Raw genomic sequence first — 19,412 nt, forward strand, 5'->3', positions numbered from 1 at the left:
GCTTTCTGCTAGCATTTTCCGATATAGCATTATCTGCTAGCATTATCTGCTAGCAATAGTGATTACCTGGAGATCATTACGTTTTGGGTTAGCCCTTGACTTTGGACATCTCTGTTATTTCAGTGTCTTACCCTATGGTTGCAAACATACTTGTATGTCCCCTGAAACATTGTTTCTGTAACTCACACATCCAGGTAACCTTCATTCACTTTATTCTTCTTTACAATTACAGGTTTATCGATCCATACTCATGCTTTTCAACATAAATGAAATGACATAATCCCATTGTTCTTCTAGTCCCCCCACCCCCTCCCCTTATTAATTTCCCTTTAAAGTTTGAAATTCAAGAATATTAGTTTGCTTATGGAGAAAGTCTGTTTGAGGGCCTTCTGGGCCAGGGCAAAGACAGGTTTGGAGGGAAAAGAGCTGAATTAATTTCTGATCCTAATTTCTTTAGTTTTTTTTTTTCTTCTATGGAAGACATTGATTGTTATAAGTTTCAACAATTTAGACTGGGAGTGATTTTTGCTTCATCTGCATTTAAGGCCTGCCACCTGGTGGTAGATTCATAGATGGCACTGTTAGTTGACTTGTGTCTTGAGGAATTTGAAATCATTGACAGACTCAGTTCCTGGATCCTGGTAGGTGATCCCAGAATCCTAAGCAGGGGAGCTGATGTTAAGCCTAAACACCTGGGGACTCCTTGGCTTTGCGTGTGCTTTGGCAGCTGCAGATCCTAGAGTTAGCAGAGCATTGCTTCATGCTTATCAGATTCCCCCTCAACCCATTGCCTAGTGGTGCTTGGCGTTATGCAATCCCCTCAATTTTCAGCCTTGGTCTGTAAATCTGTTTGGCCTTCAAGCAAGTTTTAGTAAGGTAGAATTTTACTAAGATAAAAATCTAAATTGCCCAAGCTAGAAGGCAGTGATTCTTCCCCATATCTTAAGGTAGTCAGATGGACAGATGGCAAGACCAAGAGTAGACTATCATTTGGGACATTTCTAAACAATTTTTTGCTACAGTTTTGTCTTGCCTGGATTTTTAAAGATAAATGTATCCTGATTTCGAGATACTTTTCCTTTTTTTTTTTTTTTAACTTACTGATTAGTCTATGGTAACAAAATCCATAAAATTCTTTTGCATTTACTGTCTAAATAAATTGATGGTTGTATTATCCGTACCCTGTTTTAAATTATCAGCTAAAATCTTATAGTTTTCACTCTGTGATGTTTTTATCTCTTCTCATGCTGCTCCACAGAAACGTTTACTGTAAGTGGTCTTGGTATTCATGTTATCCTCCTTTGTTGCTCAGGCTGTGGGCAAAACTTTGACAGTGACTTCATGCTTAGGATGGCTGGGAGGTGGTAGCTTATTGGTTGTCATTACCATTATTATTTCACTGCTGTTATTCTTAATAATCATGTCAGAACTTTTTTTTAAAAAAAGCTTTCACTATTTATTTCCTACATGTATTTTTATCCAAAATGTAACAGCATTCATTATTTTAATATACCAGTTGGCAGCTTTGGCTATTGATGTTCAGTCCCCCCCCCTTCTTATCAAGCAATGTTTAGTATGTTCCTTGGTTTTAGTGTCTGTTTATTTTAATAAAGAAAAAGCAGTGTGGTTTTGTTTGCTTTGTTTTTCAATAAATGTGTAGTAGATTTTCTGTTCCCTGTATCATTTGCACTACTTCTCAAGTCAGTCTTGAAGTCCTGGAGTTTTGAGTATATAGTATGAACATTGCTGTGTCCTTTGTTATTCAAGGGACATTACTCCCTGTTGCTCTGTGAATTCAGTGACTCCATCTGAACTTTTAGTGTCCATCCTCTCTGAATGGGCTTCCATTGTAATGATGAAAAAAAAAGTGGTCAGAGCTTAACTATAAGATAGGACTGTGGAAGTGGGATGATTGTTACCTAGCACTGTTTCTTCAAAGGAATTCGAGCTGGTTGGAGGAAATGTCTTTGATAGGTGTCAGGCTAGAGAGTGGAAACAGGTAATATAATAATAATAATAATAATAATAATAATAATAATATATTATAATAATGTAATATACAGGTTCAGATCCCAAAAGATTCCACATGCAGTTGGGGTTTGGGTCATTTCATGAGACAGGAACAAAAACAAGAGCAGGGCATTGGAGTTCTACTTACAGTTTGAAAGTTTTATACCTTTAGTTACTTCAGGATAAAGCATGCTTCTGTCCTTGGCTGATGAAGGCAGAAGTAGCTTACCCCCATAGTTGGTACTACAGATGACTCACTGAAAGGCTAGCTTTTGTTTCCAGTTGACACTGGGAGATCAAAGGCCTTAACTGTTTAATATGCTTGGGTTTAGTTGGTATGGGTAATAAATTGGTTAAAAAGAAATGGCTGAGTTATCATTGGCATCATCCTTTCCCTTAGTTCAGAATTTCAAGTTTTCAGTTTATGGAACTAGTATAGCCAAAGAGAAGCAGAGAGACCACAGAGATACCTGTATTATTAGCAAGTGGCAACATGAAGTCCAAGTAGTGCTTAGCTTGGGGCATTATATTTATCCTGTATTTTAACAAAGCATGCCCCCTGTAAAACATAGGTTCCTACAAATATAACCACATGTATCATAAAAAGATTGAGTATGTTTGTATTGATTTTGTTTAAAGGAACTCATTTCAATGAAAGAAAGGGATAAACTAGGTAAGAAAATATCAATGATTATTTTGGGCTCTTAAAGGTAGATACAAAAGGTAAAAAATCAAATACTGAGTAATGTTAGCATTCTGATCCAGAAAAGCAATTCCAGAAAACAGTCTAGTCTAGGATATCTGAAAAGGCTTCTACAGTGAGATCAACAGAGAGATGTCAGTTCTTGTGAAAGCCACAGGTCTCCAAGACTGTTTTCAAAGGATGGATCTATGTTTTTCATTTGAAGAGCATTGTAAAGATATATTTGGATAATTTTAAAAAGTGATTTTAGGAGCAACATCAAATAGGTTTATTGTCTAAAATATGGAGAATACCAAACAGCATAAAGAAGGAAAGTGAAAAATAATACCTCAGTGTAGCTGCTGTTCTCTTGAGCCTGAGTGTCTTTCTTTTATTTTTAAATTATTTGTACATTTTAATCAATCAGCATATAGTATATTACATAAGATTATGATAAATTTGAACAAACTGTATTTGTGATTCTGTTTCTCCCCAGTCTCCTCTCCCCTCTCCTTGTAGCTTTCCCCTCCCAGAGTCTTTTAGGACTTTCCCACCTCTGTCATCTTATTCAGTATGTGCTCACCATAAAAGGGGAAATACAAGATGTATGAGTCCAAATGTATTTTTAGACAGGTAAGAAAAGATACCAGTGTCACCTCTGGCTTATGTGTGTCAGCCATAATGGTGCATATGGTAATCCCAGCACGCAGGAGGATAAGAAACATTTCAATTTCAAAGAGCCAGGATTACATAGTGAGCCTCTACCTTAAAAACAAAGAAGCAAAGCAAGAAGTAGTACCCAGAAGTCTGTTGCTTTGTTTTTGCTTGTGGTTTTCAATATTAAAGACAATCATGCACAATGTCTATCTGCATGAACATGCTATGGCTTGTCTCTGGAGCACTTAGTGACTTTTCAGCACTCTGCCATAGATGTCCTGGCCTCCTGTGCTATCACCTTCTGACCCAGGTGTCTCCCTTATTTGCAGCAGTGACCCTACGGGAAGACAGCGCCAAGAGGTTGGAGAGAAGAGCCCGCCGTGTTTCTGCATGCCTGTCAGATTACTCGCTTGCCAGTGACAGTGGGGTTTTTGAACCTCTAACCAAAAGGTTAGGAGCTGATCATCTTGTTTCCTTGTACCTAAGTACACTTGCCAGAGCATTATTGGTATGCACACCAAGAATCTATATGGAAATAATTAGATTCTAAACTTTGTTTATGGCTCCATGCATATTTTTCTATCTCCTTTAATCTTTGGAAGGTTGGGTCTTAGAAGCCTGTGGAGAAAACACTTCTGGCTTGTATTTGGAGGCTGGCTCTTATTATGTTCTTCTGGAATGGCTTTTCTCCTCCTAGTCCTGACCAGCAGAGCTGAAAAAGAGCAACTATGCAGAGTGCATGCAAGGGACCTACATTCGTAGCAGTGAAGTCTTTCCTTCCTCTTTAGCTACAGGGAGCTCCTTGTGGTCAAAACAAAACAGAGCCTTTAGGAATTAGGTAGTTCATTTTGATTAACTGTCTTTGTTGTCATTGTATATTTGTACAGTTGTAAATCTTAAGAATCTGTAAAGACATTTTAGTCAGTGCAAAGTCTTTTTTAAAAGTTCACTTTTTGAAAACTGCATTTAGTGTGTCACATGGATTTCAAAATGTATGCAATTATTTTCTAAGACAAAGCAAAACCCCAGAACAACACAGACACACACAGACACACAAAGACAGCTGTAGCTGTAGTTCATACCTATAATTTTGATATTGTGGAAGCTGAGACAGAAAAAAAATGCCACAAATTTGAGCCAATCTTGAGCTATATAAAGTGAGTTTCAGTCCAACCTGGGCTAAGATAGCAATACTCTGTCTAAAAATAGAGAGGTAGGTTGGAGAGATGGCTCAGTGGTTAAGAATACATGATGATCTTGCAGGGGACCTGATATTAGTTCCCAGTACCAACATGGCAGCTCACAATCATTTGTTCCTCCATTTCCAGAGTTCCAATACCCTCTTCTGGCCTCCATGGCCACTACATATGTATAGTGTGCATACTTACAATCAGGAAAACACTTACATACATAAAATAAAAATAAGTCTTTTTTTAAGGCAAGGGAGTGATAAAAAGGAAGAAGTTTGTGGGCAGGTACTGATGAGATAACCCATGATGGATCCTGGGACCAGCTATGCCTTTTGAGCTCCTTAATGAACATACATACTTGATAAAATTCTTCTCAGTAAGAGACACCCTGAGCAGGAGAGACCTTGTACATACCTACATTGATGAGGTCCTTTTTGAATTTTCCTACCATTATGTTTAGAAATGAAGATACTGAAGAGTCTGCTTTTGGAGACACATATGGAAACAATGAGCCCCAAATCTATGTGGGATATCTGTGAGTATAGAAGCCAACTTCCTGTTCTTCAGGATGCCCTGTGGAATGAGGCCTGCGTGGGTGATATTCTACCAGCTTTGATACTCCTAGTCATGTCTTCAGCCTTAAAGATGCCCTGTAGATGCATTTTCATGGACAGGTGCAGAGGGATAGAGAGACCATATGACCTAGGCATTGGTTCCCCATTCTTGTTAGCTCCTGTCTTTCTTTTGTCTCAGATGAGTTGACAAGGGTAGAAGGTAAGAGGGAAAGAGAAACATGACTGCACTTCTGTCTTTCATCACAGATACCACAGCTGAGGACTATTAGCTTAGACTTGGGAGTCAGAAAGGTGGGATACTCAAACTCTCATCAAACCCAAGATCTTAGGGGCATATTTCCATATTTATGCTGGAAGTATTCTCCATGGTACAGATAGCAGGGTCCATTCCTTTATCCCCAGAGTGAGTCATCCAATGATCTGTAACAATGGCACTTGAAGCTACAGTTTCAGTAAAAGCAGGTGCCATGATGTTTGTATTGGCAGCACAGGATTTTTAGGTCTCTGTAGTTTTGGTCTGCCCATACTTGTTATTCTGGTTCAGTTTTCTTAGTTCTCATACTGTTGACTTTTAGAATCAGGTCATTTTTTGCTATGGTGTCCCCATCTTGTGCACTGTATGGTATTCAGTTTTGTCCTTGACACTCTTGTTCCAGTTTTCATAATAAAAATTCTTTGACATATTACCAATGTCCCTTAGGGGTAAGATAATGTAAAATACCCCTCAGACAGTAGCCACTATTAGAGTTGAATCACAGGGCCATTTCCTCCATGGGGGAATTTATAGTCCATAAATTTGAGCTTTATTTTCTAGGCATGATAGTACCAATGAATATCTTCTTGTACACGTGTTGCAACTGAGGAACCTTGCTGGGCTAGTGATGAAGGAAGACTGCAAAATGTAAGTTCCTGATATTGGAGGCGTGGAGGTGATATACAGCTAGTGATGTCCTTCCTCTGGATTTTGAACTCTGCATGTTATAGCTCATTGTCTATTCTGCTCAGCAGACTAGAGAGCAGAAAAGCAGTTTGGGAGCTTGAATATGCAATAAAAGAGTAGGGAATATATATATATATATATATATATATATATATATATATATATTTAAAAGAGCTTAATTAAGTGAGGCATTTGGTGTACCGTATTGCTGTCAAGGAAGGGCCTGTCATTGGCAATATTAAGGATTACCCTGTGGTGCTAGTGCAAGCCCATTCCACTCTATGATCCTATGATGTGTATTAAGAAGCCTGAGACTAGGAGTCCTTGGCTAAGGAGAGGAGTAGAAAATGTGAATTGGGACCATTTGTCAGACAGCTAGTGCTCTTGTCCTCAGTGGCAGAATTCCTGCCTCTCTGTACTCTGTGACCCTAGGTGGGTGCTCATGGAGGGTCTCCCTAAGGTAGGTAACTGCCAATAATGGTCCATTCAAATCTAAGGTAGTTAACCCCATACATTCCTTGTGAACTAGCTTTGTAAACATGAAGATCCATATTGGGATTCAGCTCTCCAGGTGATACTCACAACAGTCATCACAAGTATTTCAGGCCTCTCAACTATTTGCTAAGTTCCAGGCTAGGGGGCAGAAGGAACAGAAAACAGACTGTACCTCTGTGGATGCTAGAACTGGGAGGAGAGGGCAGGAGAACTCTTGCTGAAACAGTTTTCCACCTAGACTTCAAAACCTCAAGTCTTAGCCAGTCAGGCATGCTCCATCCAATCTACAGAGATACATTAGTCCTTTGGACCTAAAAAGTGGGAACCATGTTAGCTCATGCTGCCTACCAATATGTTTCCTTCCTCTGTTTCTAGCCATATCCGCGTGTACTTGCCCCCACTGGACTCTGGCACTCCCAACACCTACTGCTCCAAGTCTCTGGAATTCCAAGCTCCATTGGTGTTTAATGAAGTGTTTAGAATCCCTGTGCATTCCAGCATGTTGACATTGAAATCTCTGCAGTTATACGTGTGTTCAGTGAATCCTCAGCTACAGGAAGAACTGCTGGTATGTGTAGCAGTATGGCCTCTGATCACTCAGGGTGCTCTCCTCTCATTTTCTTTTTTCCTTCTCCTTGTTTTATGACTCCATCGTCTATCTCTCTTCCTCTATATTTTCTTTGTTCCTAATTTTATCTTTAATTCCTTTCTTAAACTTACTCATTTATGTTTTGTATATGTGTGTGTGTTTGTGTGTATTCATATATATGTATATATGTGATGGAGGGAGGGATGCATATAGGGGTGAGGGTGTACATGCTATAGTGCATATGTGGGTTCTGGCAGTCAAATTTGATATCTTGAAGGACAATATTTATAGAAGAAAATTATTAATAACTGGTTCTGGCTTTTACTTTTAACACCCATGCAGGGCATTGCTCAGATAAACTTGGCCGACTGTGACAGTTCAAGTGAAATGCAGCTGCACTGGTATCCTGTGCAGGTCTTTGCCAGCCCTGAGCCACCTAGGCCAAAAGAGCCTATGCGAGTTATGGAGAGTACCACACGGGAAACCACGAATGCCAGCTCCGGAAAGACGGTACATAGCCCTGGCTCAAGGAGCCAATCTTCTATAGCTATTTTCTTTACTTTGAGACCGGCTTTGTTACAGGTACTCATTTCTAAGAAGAATTCTTGTAGATTACAAGTCGGCATGAGTTATCAGTGAAGGAGTTTCAGGGGAAGGAATCAGATGTGAACATAGCAATAGAGACGACTACTTCCTGAAAATGAATTTTAATGCAAACATGTTCATGATCACTATTTTGTGCAAATTTGTAGGCACAGCTATAAGCCCAGGATGAATAGTGTGGTACTGTGAAAGGTAGAGTCTGTTCTCCTGTGTGGCCAAGAGTTTACGCTGGTTCTAAGAAGCATCCTTTCCTCCTTCAGGATGCAGTGACAGTGCTGCTGGCCAGAACCACAGCACAGCTACGAGCTGTGGAGAGAGAGCTGGCTGAGGAGCGTGTGAAGCTGGAATATACTGAGGAGGAGATCCTGGAGATGGAGCGTAAGGAAGAACAAGGCGAGGCTGTATCTGAGAGGTGAGTTCCTAGTCCTCTGCCCTCTTAAGGCTGCATGAAGAGGCAGAACTCAGTACAATATCTCAGGGAGGTGAAGTGAAGTTACTGCAGATAGGCTAGCCTGCCCAGTGCCAGTCAGCATGGCTCTCAGGGGAGTGTTTCTAATACAAATGAATTTCCTCCTCTTTGCCTCTCTAGAACATGCTAGGTGGTGCTACCATACCATTGCTCAGGTGGGGGTTATCATGGTGATATGAATAAGAGAATTACCCAGACTTCTGTGCATAGTCCTCTTCCTTTATTTCCAGAATTTCTTTTCAGGACTCCCCTGAACATTTTGGCTTATGGAGATGTGCTTAGCCTAAGGTGGCTTTGGAGTTCTCTTGCCTTAGCTTTTTGAGTGCTAGCATTATAGGCATATGCCACCATACCTGACTCAAAGTTCCCTTCAGTTTTTTGTTGTGTTGTGTTTGCTTCATTTCTCTTAGGGTACTGGGAATTAAACCTGTGGCTTTGTACATTCTGGGCAGGCATTCTGCCACTGAGCCATATTCCTGAGCTATAGTCCTATTGTTACTGTTGTTGTTGTTGTTGTTAAAACCCACCTTATAGAAATTTAAGCAATCTGCATTTACACTGTACAACTCACTAGTTTGGGGTATAATTATAGTATGCCATTCTTACCAACATCAGCTGTGGAGAACATTCAGTAAACAAAAAGACCCCCATGCATACAAGCAGTCACTCCCATTCCTCCTTCCCTCTGACCACATTCAAACACAATTCCATTGTGTCCTGCATCCTTCTGGACACATCCTCAATATAGGCATATAATCACATAACCAAGCAGCATTTCTAGCCACTGCTGCTTGAAGTGGCCTATCAGTGACTCCTTGCCAATAGAGGCCTATGGGAAATGGATGAATGATTCAGGTGAATGAGCACATCTGGTGAAGTGGCTTGTCTGATCCTCTAGGGGGTCATTTACATGTTGAATCTCTTCCACAGGTTTCCAAAATAAGTATTGTCTTTGTGAAGCTTGCTGTTTCTTCCCATGTTTTTCCCTGAATTTAGTTTAAACAGAAATGTACTTTTTGAGCACCTGGCAGGGGAATAAGGCATGCTATGTTGTTCATGGTTAGACAGCAAGGTGGGAGGGGTTTTCTAATAGAGTTTTTGTTACCTTAAGTGGCTCAGATTAGGTGATAGGGAAAGATAAAACTATTAATGAAAGGTCTTGAAGTACTGTCTTCCTTAGAAAACAGAAATACTCCTACTTTATGAGAACAGCAGCTGTCTTTAGTCATTGAAATGAAACAGGTTTTCCTTGCTCTTTCTGGTAGTCTGTTCTGAAAACAGCTATGAGAAGTATCATCTCTGATGAGTTTGTCATGGGATGTTTCAATATTTACCTTTAGGAGTTGGCAGGCTGACTCAGTTGATAGTGGCTGTAGCAACTGCACCCAGACCAGCCCCCAATATCCAAACTCCTGTTACATTGGTGTGGACTCTATCCATGGGCATGTGGTTACTGGCCAGGCAGATTCTTACAACCCTGAGAAACTTCAACCCCTGCCACTTAAGGTAAGTAAAAAGTGTCAATAGGGCCTTTGAATATCTAGTACCTGGCCAATCCTAGAAGGAGAAAGGATATGTCCCCATACCTATTATGGGAAGTGTGAGGGGCAGGATAGATGAGTGGCAAGTGTACTGCAGGAAGCTAGACTGATGTTCTCCCATGTAGGAGTAGAATGTACACTCAGTAATAGCCATGTCTTGTGGGTGCTAGAGGGTGTGGAGTTGTGTGGCATTTGAAGGTAATATGTAAATGCTGAACTGTGTACAATTGCCTAAGATGTAGACTCAGCAGGTCCTACAGAAGTGTCTGTCACCTGTAGATTATAAGAAAAGTACAGCTCTGACTTTAAAAATGGAGTCTTAAAGACACCATTCTATGGTGATCCCTTCCCATCTTCAGGAACAAATAACTTTTGACCAGTTGACATTGTATCTACATCTCACAGAAATGTTTTTGTTCTAACTATTCAGTATACCAAAATATGCTACCACCATGGTCTCTGAAGCAGCATGTATGAACTTTCCCCCCAGGCAGCTTCTTAGTCTTCAGCTTGTACAGCAGATTAGAGTACTTGTTTTAGACAAGGTCTCCAAGAATTGCTGCTATTCTATGGTTTACAAGCTTGAAAAGTAGCAGCTACCAAAAGAGTGGCTGGGGAGGCTAGATTGATGCCCCCCCCCACACACTTTTAACTTTATTTACCCTTATATTTTGGAAAGGATAGGGTTGTGAGATGGTATAATTGCTATGGAAAATGTCATGGCAGTTCTTCAAAGCCTTCTGCTGGCTCACTCTTCTCATCCTACCTCTTGGGAAGGTAAGGGAGGAAGATTGCCTCAAGTTCAAGACAAGCATGGACTATATAATGAGTTTTAGGCCAGCCTGAGCTGCATAGCAAGACCCTGTCTATCTCTGAAACTAGAAAAAGAGAACTGCTAGGCGTAGGGAGGGAGAAAATGAACTACTCTAGTTCCAGCAATGCTGCTTATGGGTGGTAGGTATAAAAGGGCAGGTAGAGCAATAGGAAGAAACTCTGAAGAGGAGGTTGTTCACACTAACTGTATCGTTTGTGCTATGAGGAAGTCAGGGTAACAATAAGCCTACTATCTAGGTTGACAAGGAAACCACCACAGAAGACCTTTACTTGGAGGAAGCAGTGGGTGTTCGAAAGGAATGGCCTAGCCGCCGTGCCCGTGGCTCTCCTTTTGTCCGCAGTAGCACCATTGTGCGCTCACAGACCTTCTCACCAGGGGCAAGGAGCCAGTATGTTTGCAGAGTGAGTTGAAACTCCTTTACCCTTGTGTGCAACATTTTCTTTTTCTTTCTCTTTGCTATGTTCTCATTTTCACTATCTCTGATAAAAATATGTATGTTCTCACTAGCCGTACCAATGAATAAATGAGCACCATATATGAGTGGAGGTAAAATGAGCACCAGGCACTCAGCTTGCCACTTGGCTCTGAGCCTGCTGAATTATGGATTTCCTCTAAATTCTACTTCCTACAGATTTTTCAGTGTTCTGTATTCCCTATCTCATAATCAGGAGGCAGGCCAAATATTTTGAGCAACAGCAAGTCAAAATGGGGATTGTCTTGAGTTGGATAGAAATCTATAGGTTGTACTCACCTGTTCTCTTCATCCTCAGAAGTCCCTAAGGTACCACCCTATTTGAATCTGTAGGCTCTAAGGAATTTGTTCCAATTTATCTACATGAAAATTTATACCCTCTGGGGAATGATGGAGATTCATAGTCAAATCTCATTGAAAGACTTCACTAAATATTGGCACCCAGGTCCCACTCCTAGAAACTTGTCACTGGTCACGAGTGGGACCTGAAAATTAGAACTTTTGGAAATTCTAATGTGCACATGAGACTGAGAACCCATAAGTAGGTGGCTTGGAGGTCCAAAGTACTGTAGTCATTGAAGGGGGGTCAGTGAATTTGAGCTGATCAGACAGTACCAAGGTGATAATATCACTGACCTGGATAGTGAAATGGTTTTGAAGGGAAAATGGTCATGATGCCTATATGGATGGTTGGACATACTCATCTGAATCCCATTCTCATGGTCCCTTTTTAGTCTATGCTCTGGTAACTCTGCCATGGAGCAGATTCAGATGTTCTTTGACAATAGGAGAGTAGTAGGACAAAGTTTTCTGCTTAGAGGAAGTCTGGCAGCTGCTCAGTTGAGCTATGTGCACCAGCATAAAAGACTGCATTTATTAGTAATGGTGTTAGAAGCTTTGCTGTTTATGCGCATGTTAGTATGACCACAGGGCAAGTAAGCTTCCATGCCACTGTGTTTCCTGAATATCTCCTGTAAACTGGTACAAAAAATAAGGCTGGGAAGGCAAGACTTGGGCACTCACACAGACAACCATTGATCCACCACCACATGAAATTTGTAGTGGCTCCCATAAAGAAGTGTTCTTTATTTTCCTCTTTAAAACCACACCTTGCCCTTGACTGGCACAGGAGCGCTTGGTGAATGTTGGCTTGTCCTTTTACCCGGAATGAGTCTCTTTTTCCAAAAAGCCATTTTACTAAAACCAGAAATAAATAGCAATGTGAATGATTGCTAAACAGTGAAACATGCTAAAGACAGTACCTGCTTTCATAAGCAGCTTACTTAATATTAAATTGTAGTTGGTGTGGATAGCACACAATTATGATTGATTTGATCAGTGTAGAAAGTCCATGTGGTTAAGTTGATGAGCATGAAAAAAGACCAGGTTGGCAGATTTGTTTGTTTTGATTTTGTCTTTTTTTTTTCCCTTAAAACTCTTCTGTAGGTCCAAAGACCTGGTAAAAGCATCAACAGAAAGTTTTAATGTGTTTTAAATGCCTGGGGGAAAAATCCCTTTTGAATTCACATATATTGAATAGGAAACGTCTAACAAATTGTTTCTGGATATTCTTTTTGGTGCAGCTTTATCGTAGTGACAGTGACAGTTCAACACTGCCCAGAAAGTCCCATTTTATACGAAATACTTTGGAAAGACGAACCCTTCGCTATAAACAGGTGTGTGCTACAGAAACTAATATGGAATCTATAACAGCTTGTGTTTATTTGTATGTTTTTCTTTATAAAGGTATTATTTTAGGAAATACTTAAGGCCACATTAATTAAAAGACTTTATTTCCTTATAACTTCTTTAGAAAGTGCAATAGTGTCATAATTCTATTAGCATGTCTTGAGATGATTTTATATCATTTGTGATCATTGTATTCTTACGTGTATTAAATGGATAATTGTTTCTACGTGATTTTATTTTTTTTTTTCCTTTTAGATAGGAGAGTATATATAGCTTGGCAAATTTAGGCTTCTCTTTTATGCTTTATTTTTAATTTTAAATGTGATATACATATGGGAATATGTGTACATGTGAATACAGATACCTGTGGATTCCTGAAAATGGTGCTTGATCCCCCAGGGAGGGCGTTACAGACAGTTGTAAGCCACTTGTCATGGGTTCTGGGCACCGAACTCAAGTTCTTTGCATGGTGTTAAGCACTTAACATCTCTGTAGCCTCGATATGTGAGTTTTTTGACATATGGCATGCTTCTATAGTTTTCATTGCCTTTGCTGGCTAACCGTGTGTGTGTATGTGCGCTTTCTTAGACCCCAATCTGCAACAAATCTGAGTACCAACATCACATGTTAATCTTGAATTTTTTAAAAAAAAATATCTATTCCAGAAGGTGCTTGCCCAGAAAAGACAGGGACTTACCTCCTATGTTACAAACTACAACTTTTAAAGTAAAAAAAAAAAGTATATATATATATATTATATATATATATAATATATATATAATATATATATATATATTCTCTTTTTGATATTGCAGTAGAAATTTAGTCTTGCCAGAATCTGGTGTTTTTAAATATGGATATGGAATAGGTCAGGCTTAGAGAAATACTTGTACCACAGCCATCTCCTGCTAATTGTGGAAGAACCTTCCAGAAGATGGAGCTGGTGCCAGCCCAAGCTGGTTGCATGCTCACTGGTGTCCCCTGCCTGCTTTCTACAGTCTTGCAGGTCATCCCTGGCTGAGCTGATGGCCCGCACCTCTCTCGACCTGGAGCTGGACCTCCAGGCCTCGAGGACTAGGCAGAGGCAGCTGAATGAGGAGATTGGCACCCTCCGGGAGCTGAGGCAACGTCTGGAAGATGCCCAGCTTCGGGGCCAGACTGACCTCCCACACTGGGTGCTCCGAGATGAGCGGTTCCGCAGCCTACTGAAGGAAGCGGAGAGGCAGGTAAGAAAGTCAAGGGCCTGCTCTGAACTCCCTCTAGAATTCCCCAGCTATTGCTTATCCATGATTGCCACCCTGATCTCTAGTTATGAGTGTTCCTATAATGATATAGTAATAGTACAGACCCTGGCGCTTGTTTTATGAAATTTTCCTCTACTATGCACATTTGTGGTGGCACCAGTAGACAATGAAAGGTTCTTCAGGGAGAGTGAGGGGCACCAAGGTCCTCCTTCCCTTGTATGGAGAATGCCCTAAGGCCACATTCAGCCAGGCCTGGCTCTAGCTACCCCAGCCACCTCTGTAGAGATTTTCTCTGTGGACACAGATGGGGAAGGCCTGCCTTTTGGATTTCTGTGGCTGATAATAAATCTTCTGGACCCCAGGGATTGGAGCAAACTTATTCATTATTTTTTTTTAAAGTAGCAGTAAAAAGTCATGCTCATCAAATGTTTCTGTCACAGACAAGACAGACCAAACTTGACTACCATCAGGAACAAGTAGCTGAGAAGATGCTGAAGAAGGCTTCCAAAGAGATCTACCAGCTGCGAGGACAGAACCACAAGGAGCCAATCCAAGTACAGACATTTAGGTAAGTGTGAAGTGTGGATGGACCCTGTGCCCAAGAGTACTACTGCTCACTGCTTTCCTGGGTTAATAGAAAAAGTACAGTCACCAGGAATCTACTGAAAATAGCATCTCCTGCCACTAGTAGCATTTTGATGTTTTCATCTGATGTTTATATTTTTATACTTTTTCATGCCACCTGTGATCATAATATAGAAGTTGGTTGTTTAAAATTAAAATATTCCACAGTGCTCCATGCTTTGTTAGCCTATTTGAACACGCTTTATCTTTAATTTACCCATGTTTTCTATTTTGTAACCAGAGGCTGCTTTCTAAACATTTGCTACAATAGGTAACTGATTTACATACTACACATTCTTGTCACATTTCCTTTGAAATTAAATTTCAATTGACGTGAAATCTACAACCTGCAATGGATGTGTATCATATAGTTGAGCATCATCGACTTGCTGTCACAAGAATCAAGCCTTTCTCATTGTCATTATCTACTTTCCTATGTTAGAGTCAGTATTGCATAGATTAGGTCTATCTGCACAAGCTGAAAAAGAATTAAGGGGAGAATTAATTGCATTGTTATATCTATAGTCTCTGTGGCTGTGAAAGATTACAATAGAATTTAGAAAGCATAAAACTAGTGCATTTAAAACAAGCATGTCAATAACATTTGCTGCATCGATAATGTCATGCTTCTACTCCCTGCATTTCATTTGCAAATACTGTCATCATCTCCAAAGGAAAGTGCCTCATACCCACTTGATGGTCAAGCCCACCTTGTCCTTGGGTTCTGCCAATCAGCGATCTGTGTGACCCCACTCTCTGTATTTGCCTCCTGGCTATTTCCTATTAATGGAATCATACAACATGTAGTTTTCTGTGTCTTCTTCATTGCATTTAGCATCATGCTTCTGAAGGTCATACACATTGTAGCATCTACCCATGTCAATTCTTTTTATTGCTAAATACCACACGTTTGACTTTCACCATTAATGTTTTGAAATCTTTAATATTCATATCCTTGCCATAATTAACATTAAGTTGTATAACACTCTGCCTTCAGTTATGATTGTTCATTCACACATATTTCTTGATAAAACAAGTATTTTTCGTACCTACCATATACAAGTAAGTATTTTAGCTACCATAGATAAGTACACTACAGGGCTTCCTACAAACAGTTGTCACTGGCAATTTTAATTCAGCTCCTGCAGCTGGGGATTGATTCTAGAGCCTTACATAAACTAGACATTTACTCTCCCACTGAGCTGCATCTATAGCTCTTTTAGATCTACTTCTAACATATAATTCTTTCTAATTCTAGGGAGAAGATAGCATTTTTTACAAGACCAAGGATTAACATACCTCCTCTCCCAGCTGATGATGTTTGATGTAGTGCATTGTGCACATGAAGTATTTATCTGCCTGTTTTATTTTCATGAAGTTCTTAGATTAGCTAAATTTGTCTTTAAAATATTTGTGCAAAGCTATTAATATACACATTTTGTAAAAAACATATATCTATACATATATATTTTATAATAGTGACGGCAACAGGGCTTGGTTTTTCCTTGTTGTGAAATCGACATCTCTGAAGACAGGTTATTTTATAAAAGATCAACTATCATGTTAAGAGTGTATAGTTTTTACACTATTTTATTTGACTTAAAGGCTGGAAGACAGAAACGAAGTGAGTTCAGGCAAATTCACTGTATTGTAATTTATTTATAGTACTTTTTTCCTTGAAGGAAAATACTGACATTAAGGTATATTTTAAGACTGAAATTTTGTTCTTCAGTATTTGTCATGCAGTAGAATGGAACTTGGGGCCGGTTGTATTTCTGACACCTGAAACGCAAACACTATGTGCTGAGTTTGTCACGTGTATCAGTTTCTCATAGGTGCATCTACCATGTATATTGTACACTTTCACTCTCTGTGTGTTATGTTAAAATATCAACTGCAGTGGTTCAGTCATACTCTGCAAGTTGTGTATGCGTTGTAGGGTTCGGTGCCCTGGGCACTGACAACTCCTTATTGCTGTGTTGTCATCTAATGCATCTTTCTGTGCTTACCACAAGTCTGAAGCTGGCAACAGAGCCTCCGGCATCCCAGGTTTCAGCCTGCCTGTCCACTGGTGACTGGTGGCTGTTCACACTGCTTACATTTGTCAAAGCATGTGCAGCTACCTTTGCCACTTCTGGCTGTCTTGACAGACATGGGGTGGGAGTGCTTTCCTGATACCCTACTGTTTTATGAAAGAAAGTGAAAAGAATGGATACATCAGATACTAAAGGCAGAGACATAACCTTTGAAGGTGCTTTTTGTGTGTGGAGAGAAGGGCTGTGGGTAACATGGCTTACCCACCAAGTCATTGCAGGGGAATATTTGAGATAAATCAGAATGCTAACCAATATTCCTCATAGAATCTTAAAACTAGCTCATGAGGGAAAAAAATTAATGGAATAAAAATATGCCATGATTCCTTTAAATGCCAAACAATTGAGTTTGCCTAGCACACATTTATTCTATGTAAATGTGCTTTCCTTGCTAAGGCCTTGAATGACTAAATGAAGTAATCACAAGAAATGTAAAAGAAAACAGAACTCTCTTCCTAGATCTTTCTTCCCCTCCTTGGAAATATTCCTTTTAATCAGGTCTCCTTTCTTATCGGTCTGTAACCTCTTCCCTTGTATAACCCACTTTCATTTTTGGATTTATTAAAAATGGATTTTGTTAAAAGCATTTCATTGACATGTGACCAATCACAGACAACAGAATTTGTCAGTGGTGGTAAGACTGAAAACCTTCTTTTTTACAGTTGTCATCTCTTGCTATGCATTCCTGCTTCTAGCCTTGCTTTTTTGCCCCCATCCCCAATTTCCTTTTTGAATGAACCTACAATAGAGGTAGAGACCCAAGGTACCAATCCTTAGAGCACTGCCAGTAGCAAGCAGCATTGCTGAGCAGGCCTTTCCCATATGCCTGCAGAATACTGGGACCTTAACCTCCAGCCAGAGCCAGCTTTGGCTAACACTGCCTCACAGAGACAGCTCTTCCCAGGCCATTCTCTACCTGGAATGAGGTAGCTTTTCTGCCAACCCAAATTAGGGAGCAACTGAGGGAAACCAACTATGCCACTACAAAAAACCTCCCAGACATATTTTTCAGAAACATCACTGCCTACCTTATACCAATTTATGTGGGGAGTGTTGTCTTCTTACTCTTGCTTCCATAGGAAACGCATGCAGTCCCTGCTTTAGGATGAGTCTGAGGAGGAGCACCTAGGTTTGATACCTTTCCATCATAATCTCTCCCTGCCAGCTGGCTTTGCAACATGTGGAAGGTGAATTGTGTGCTGGTGTACTGCATTGCATGGACTGTTTGATGCCATAGGAGACGTGGTACCCAACACTCTCACTTGCTTTCTTTTGGCAGCTGCCAACCTCTTAAAATTGCCATGCCAGGAATATATTGCCTACTTCAGACAAATGAAGGTATATGGGCATTAGGGAGCTGGAGGGAGTTTCCATCTGCTGCGTGAGTTTGTGTATGTGCTTAGCCTGGTGAGAAAGAAAGCCACTGTCTCTGAGCAGCTCTGGTCATTGCAACAACCTGAATTCTGCCACCAGGGTCTCTGAAACAGCATCGTGTGAAAAAGGGAATTTGGTTTTTCGCTTTATCTAATCATTGCCTTGTCGGACTTCGGTGATTATTGCTGAAATAAGTAACCTGTTGTGGGAATAAGTTATAATCAGTATTCATCTCTTTGTTTTGTCACTGTTCTCTCTGATTGTGTAATTGTATCATTTGAAAGTATTTCTTCTATAAAATTAAACTAACCTGCCTTAAGAACAAATGGAAATGTGTGGTTTGGTTTTTTAAAATGATATGTAACTTAAGAGAGACTTTTAAATAAACAAAAATGGTGCTGGAAATGTGGCTCAGTGACAGAGTACATATTCATATTTCACATGTACAAGGACGTGGGTTCATTCTCAACAGCACCAAACAAAATAGAGACATCAGGATTCTCTAGAGAAACCAAAGCTTATAGAATGAATCTACATATATATAGAAAGGAAATTTATTAGAATAGCTTACAAGCTGTGATCTAGCCAACAATGACTGCCTATGAATAGAAGTTTCAAGAATCTATTCCACAAGGCTGGTCTTTAGTATGTGCTGGAATCCTGAAGAAGTGAGCTGTAATGCCACTAAAGGGGTGGATTTTCCAGTGACAGCAAGAGCAAGCAGAAAACGAGAGCAGCCTTCTTTTTCCATGTCCTCTCTATAACCTGCCCAAAGAAGGTGTGGCCAAGATTAAAGGTGTGGCTTCCCACCTTAAAGATCCTGAATAGAAGAGGGTCTTTCTACTTCAGAGGGTTTAATTAAGAAAAAAAATCTCCCACATGTGTGCACAATATTTGTGTTTTTAGTTAATTCCAAATGTAGTCAACTTGACAACCAAAAATAGCCATCTCAGATATGTTTATTTTAAAATACAAAATAGAGGTATAAGATGAGAGACTTGTACAACTAAATGCACACTTAATACCCACCTGGCTTCCACACAAGCCATTAGTGTTTTCATAACTCTCAGTCTTCTGATTTGAAGCAAGTTCCATATACCTTTTTTTTCAATTTAAAATATTTCATCATATATTGTTAATAGGAAAAATCATATGTAATGATGTTATTATTACTTAGCATCTAATTACTCTTTCAATTAAAACACCAAGTTCAACAATTCTGAACAGAATTGTTGTTAACTGAACAGAATCCAAATAGAATCAATCCATTCATTAATTTTTATACATATGAGGTTTTGTTAATACCTTTCTTGAAATAGAATTCATATGA

At 39.8% G+C, this 19,412-nt stretch overlaps 1 protein-coding gene across 3 annotated transcripts in view; it reads left to right on the top strand.

Annotated features, from left to right (window-relative positions):
- Positions 1-18,408, top strand: part of Wwc3 (WWC family member 3) — a 106,764-nt gene extending 88,356 nt beyond the window's left edge. For 2 of the 3 annotated variants that reach the window (XM_076918716.1, XM_034485673.2), the window contains 12 exons: positions 3,679-3,799; positions 5,000-5,074; positions 5,929-6,015; positions 6,925-7,117; positions 7,481-7,648; positions 8,002-8,153; positions 9,551-9,716; positions 10,823-10,987; positions 12,642-12,734; positions 13,746-13,973; positions 14,432-14,559; positions 15,874-18,408. In XM_076918716.1, coding sequence (XP_076774831.1) covers positions 3,679-3,799; positions 5,000-5,074; positions 5,929-6,015; positions 6,925-7,117; positions 7,481-7,648; positions 8,002-8,153; positions 9,551-9,716; positions 10,823-10,987; positions 12,642-12,734; positions 13,746-13,973; positions 14,432-14,559; positions 15,874-15,940 — 1,643 coding nt within the window. In that variant the 3' untranslated portion in view covers positions 15,941-18,408. The remainder of the gene's footprint in view (positions 1-3,678; positions 3,800-4,999; positions 5,075-5,928; positions 6,016-6,924; positions 7,118-7,480; positions 7,649-8,001; positions 8,154-9,550; positions 9,717-10,822; positions 10,988-12,641; positions 12,735-13,745; positions 13,974-14,431; positions 14,560-15,873) is intronic. The other variant, XM_076918717.1, reaches the window with a different exon arrangement.
- Positions 18,409-19,412: the final 1,004 nt, after the last annotated feature.

The sequence above is a fragment of the Arvicanthis niloticus genome, chromosome X (assembly GCF_011762505.2).
Source record: "Arvicanthis niloticus isolate mArvNil1 chromosome X, mArvNil1.pat.X, whole genome shotgun sequence".
Taxonomy (NCBI): domain Eukaryota; kingdom Metazoa; phylum Chordata; class Mammalia; order Rodentia; family Muridae; genus Arvicanthis; species Arvicanthis niloticus.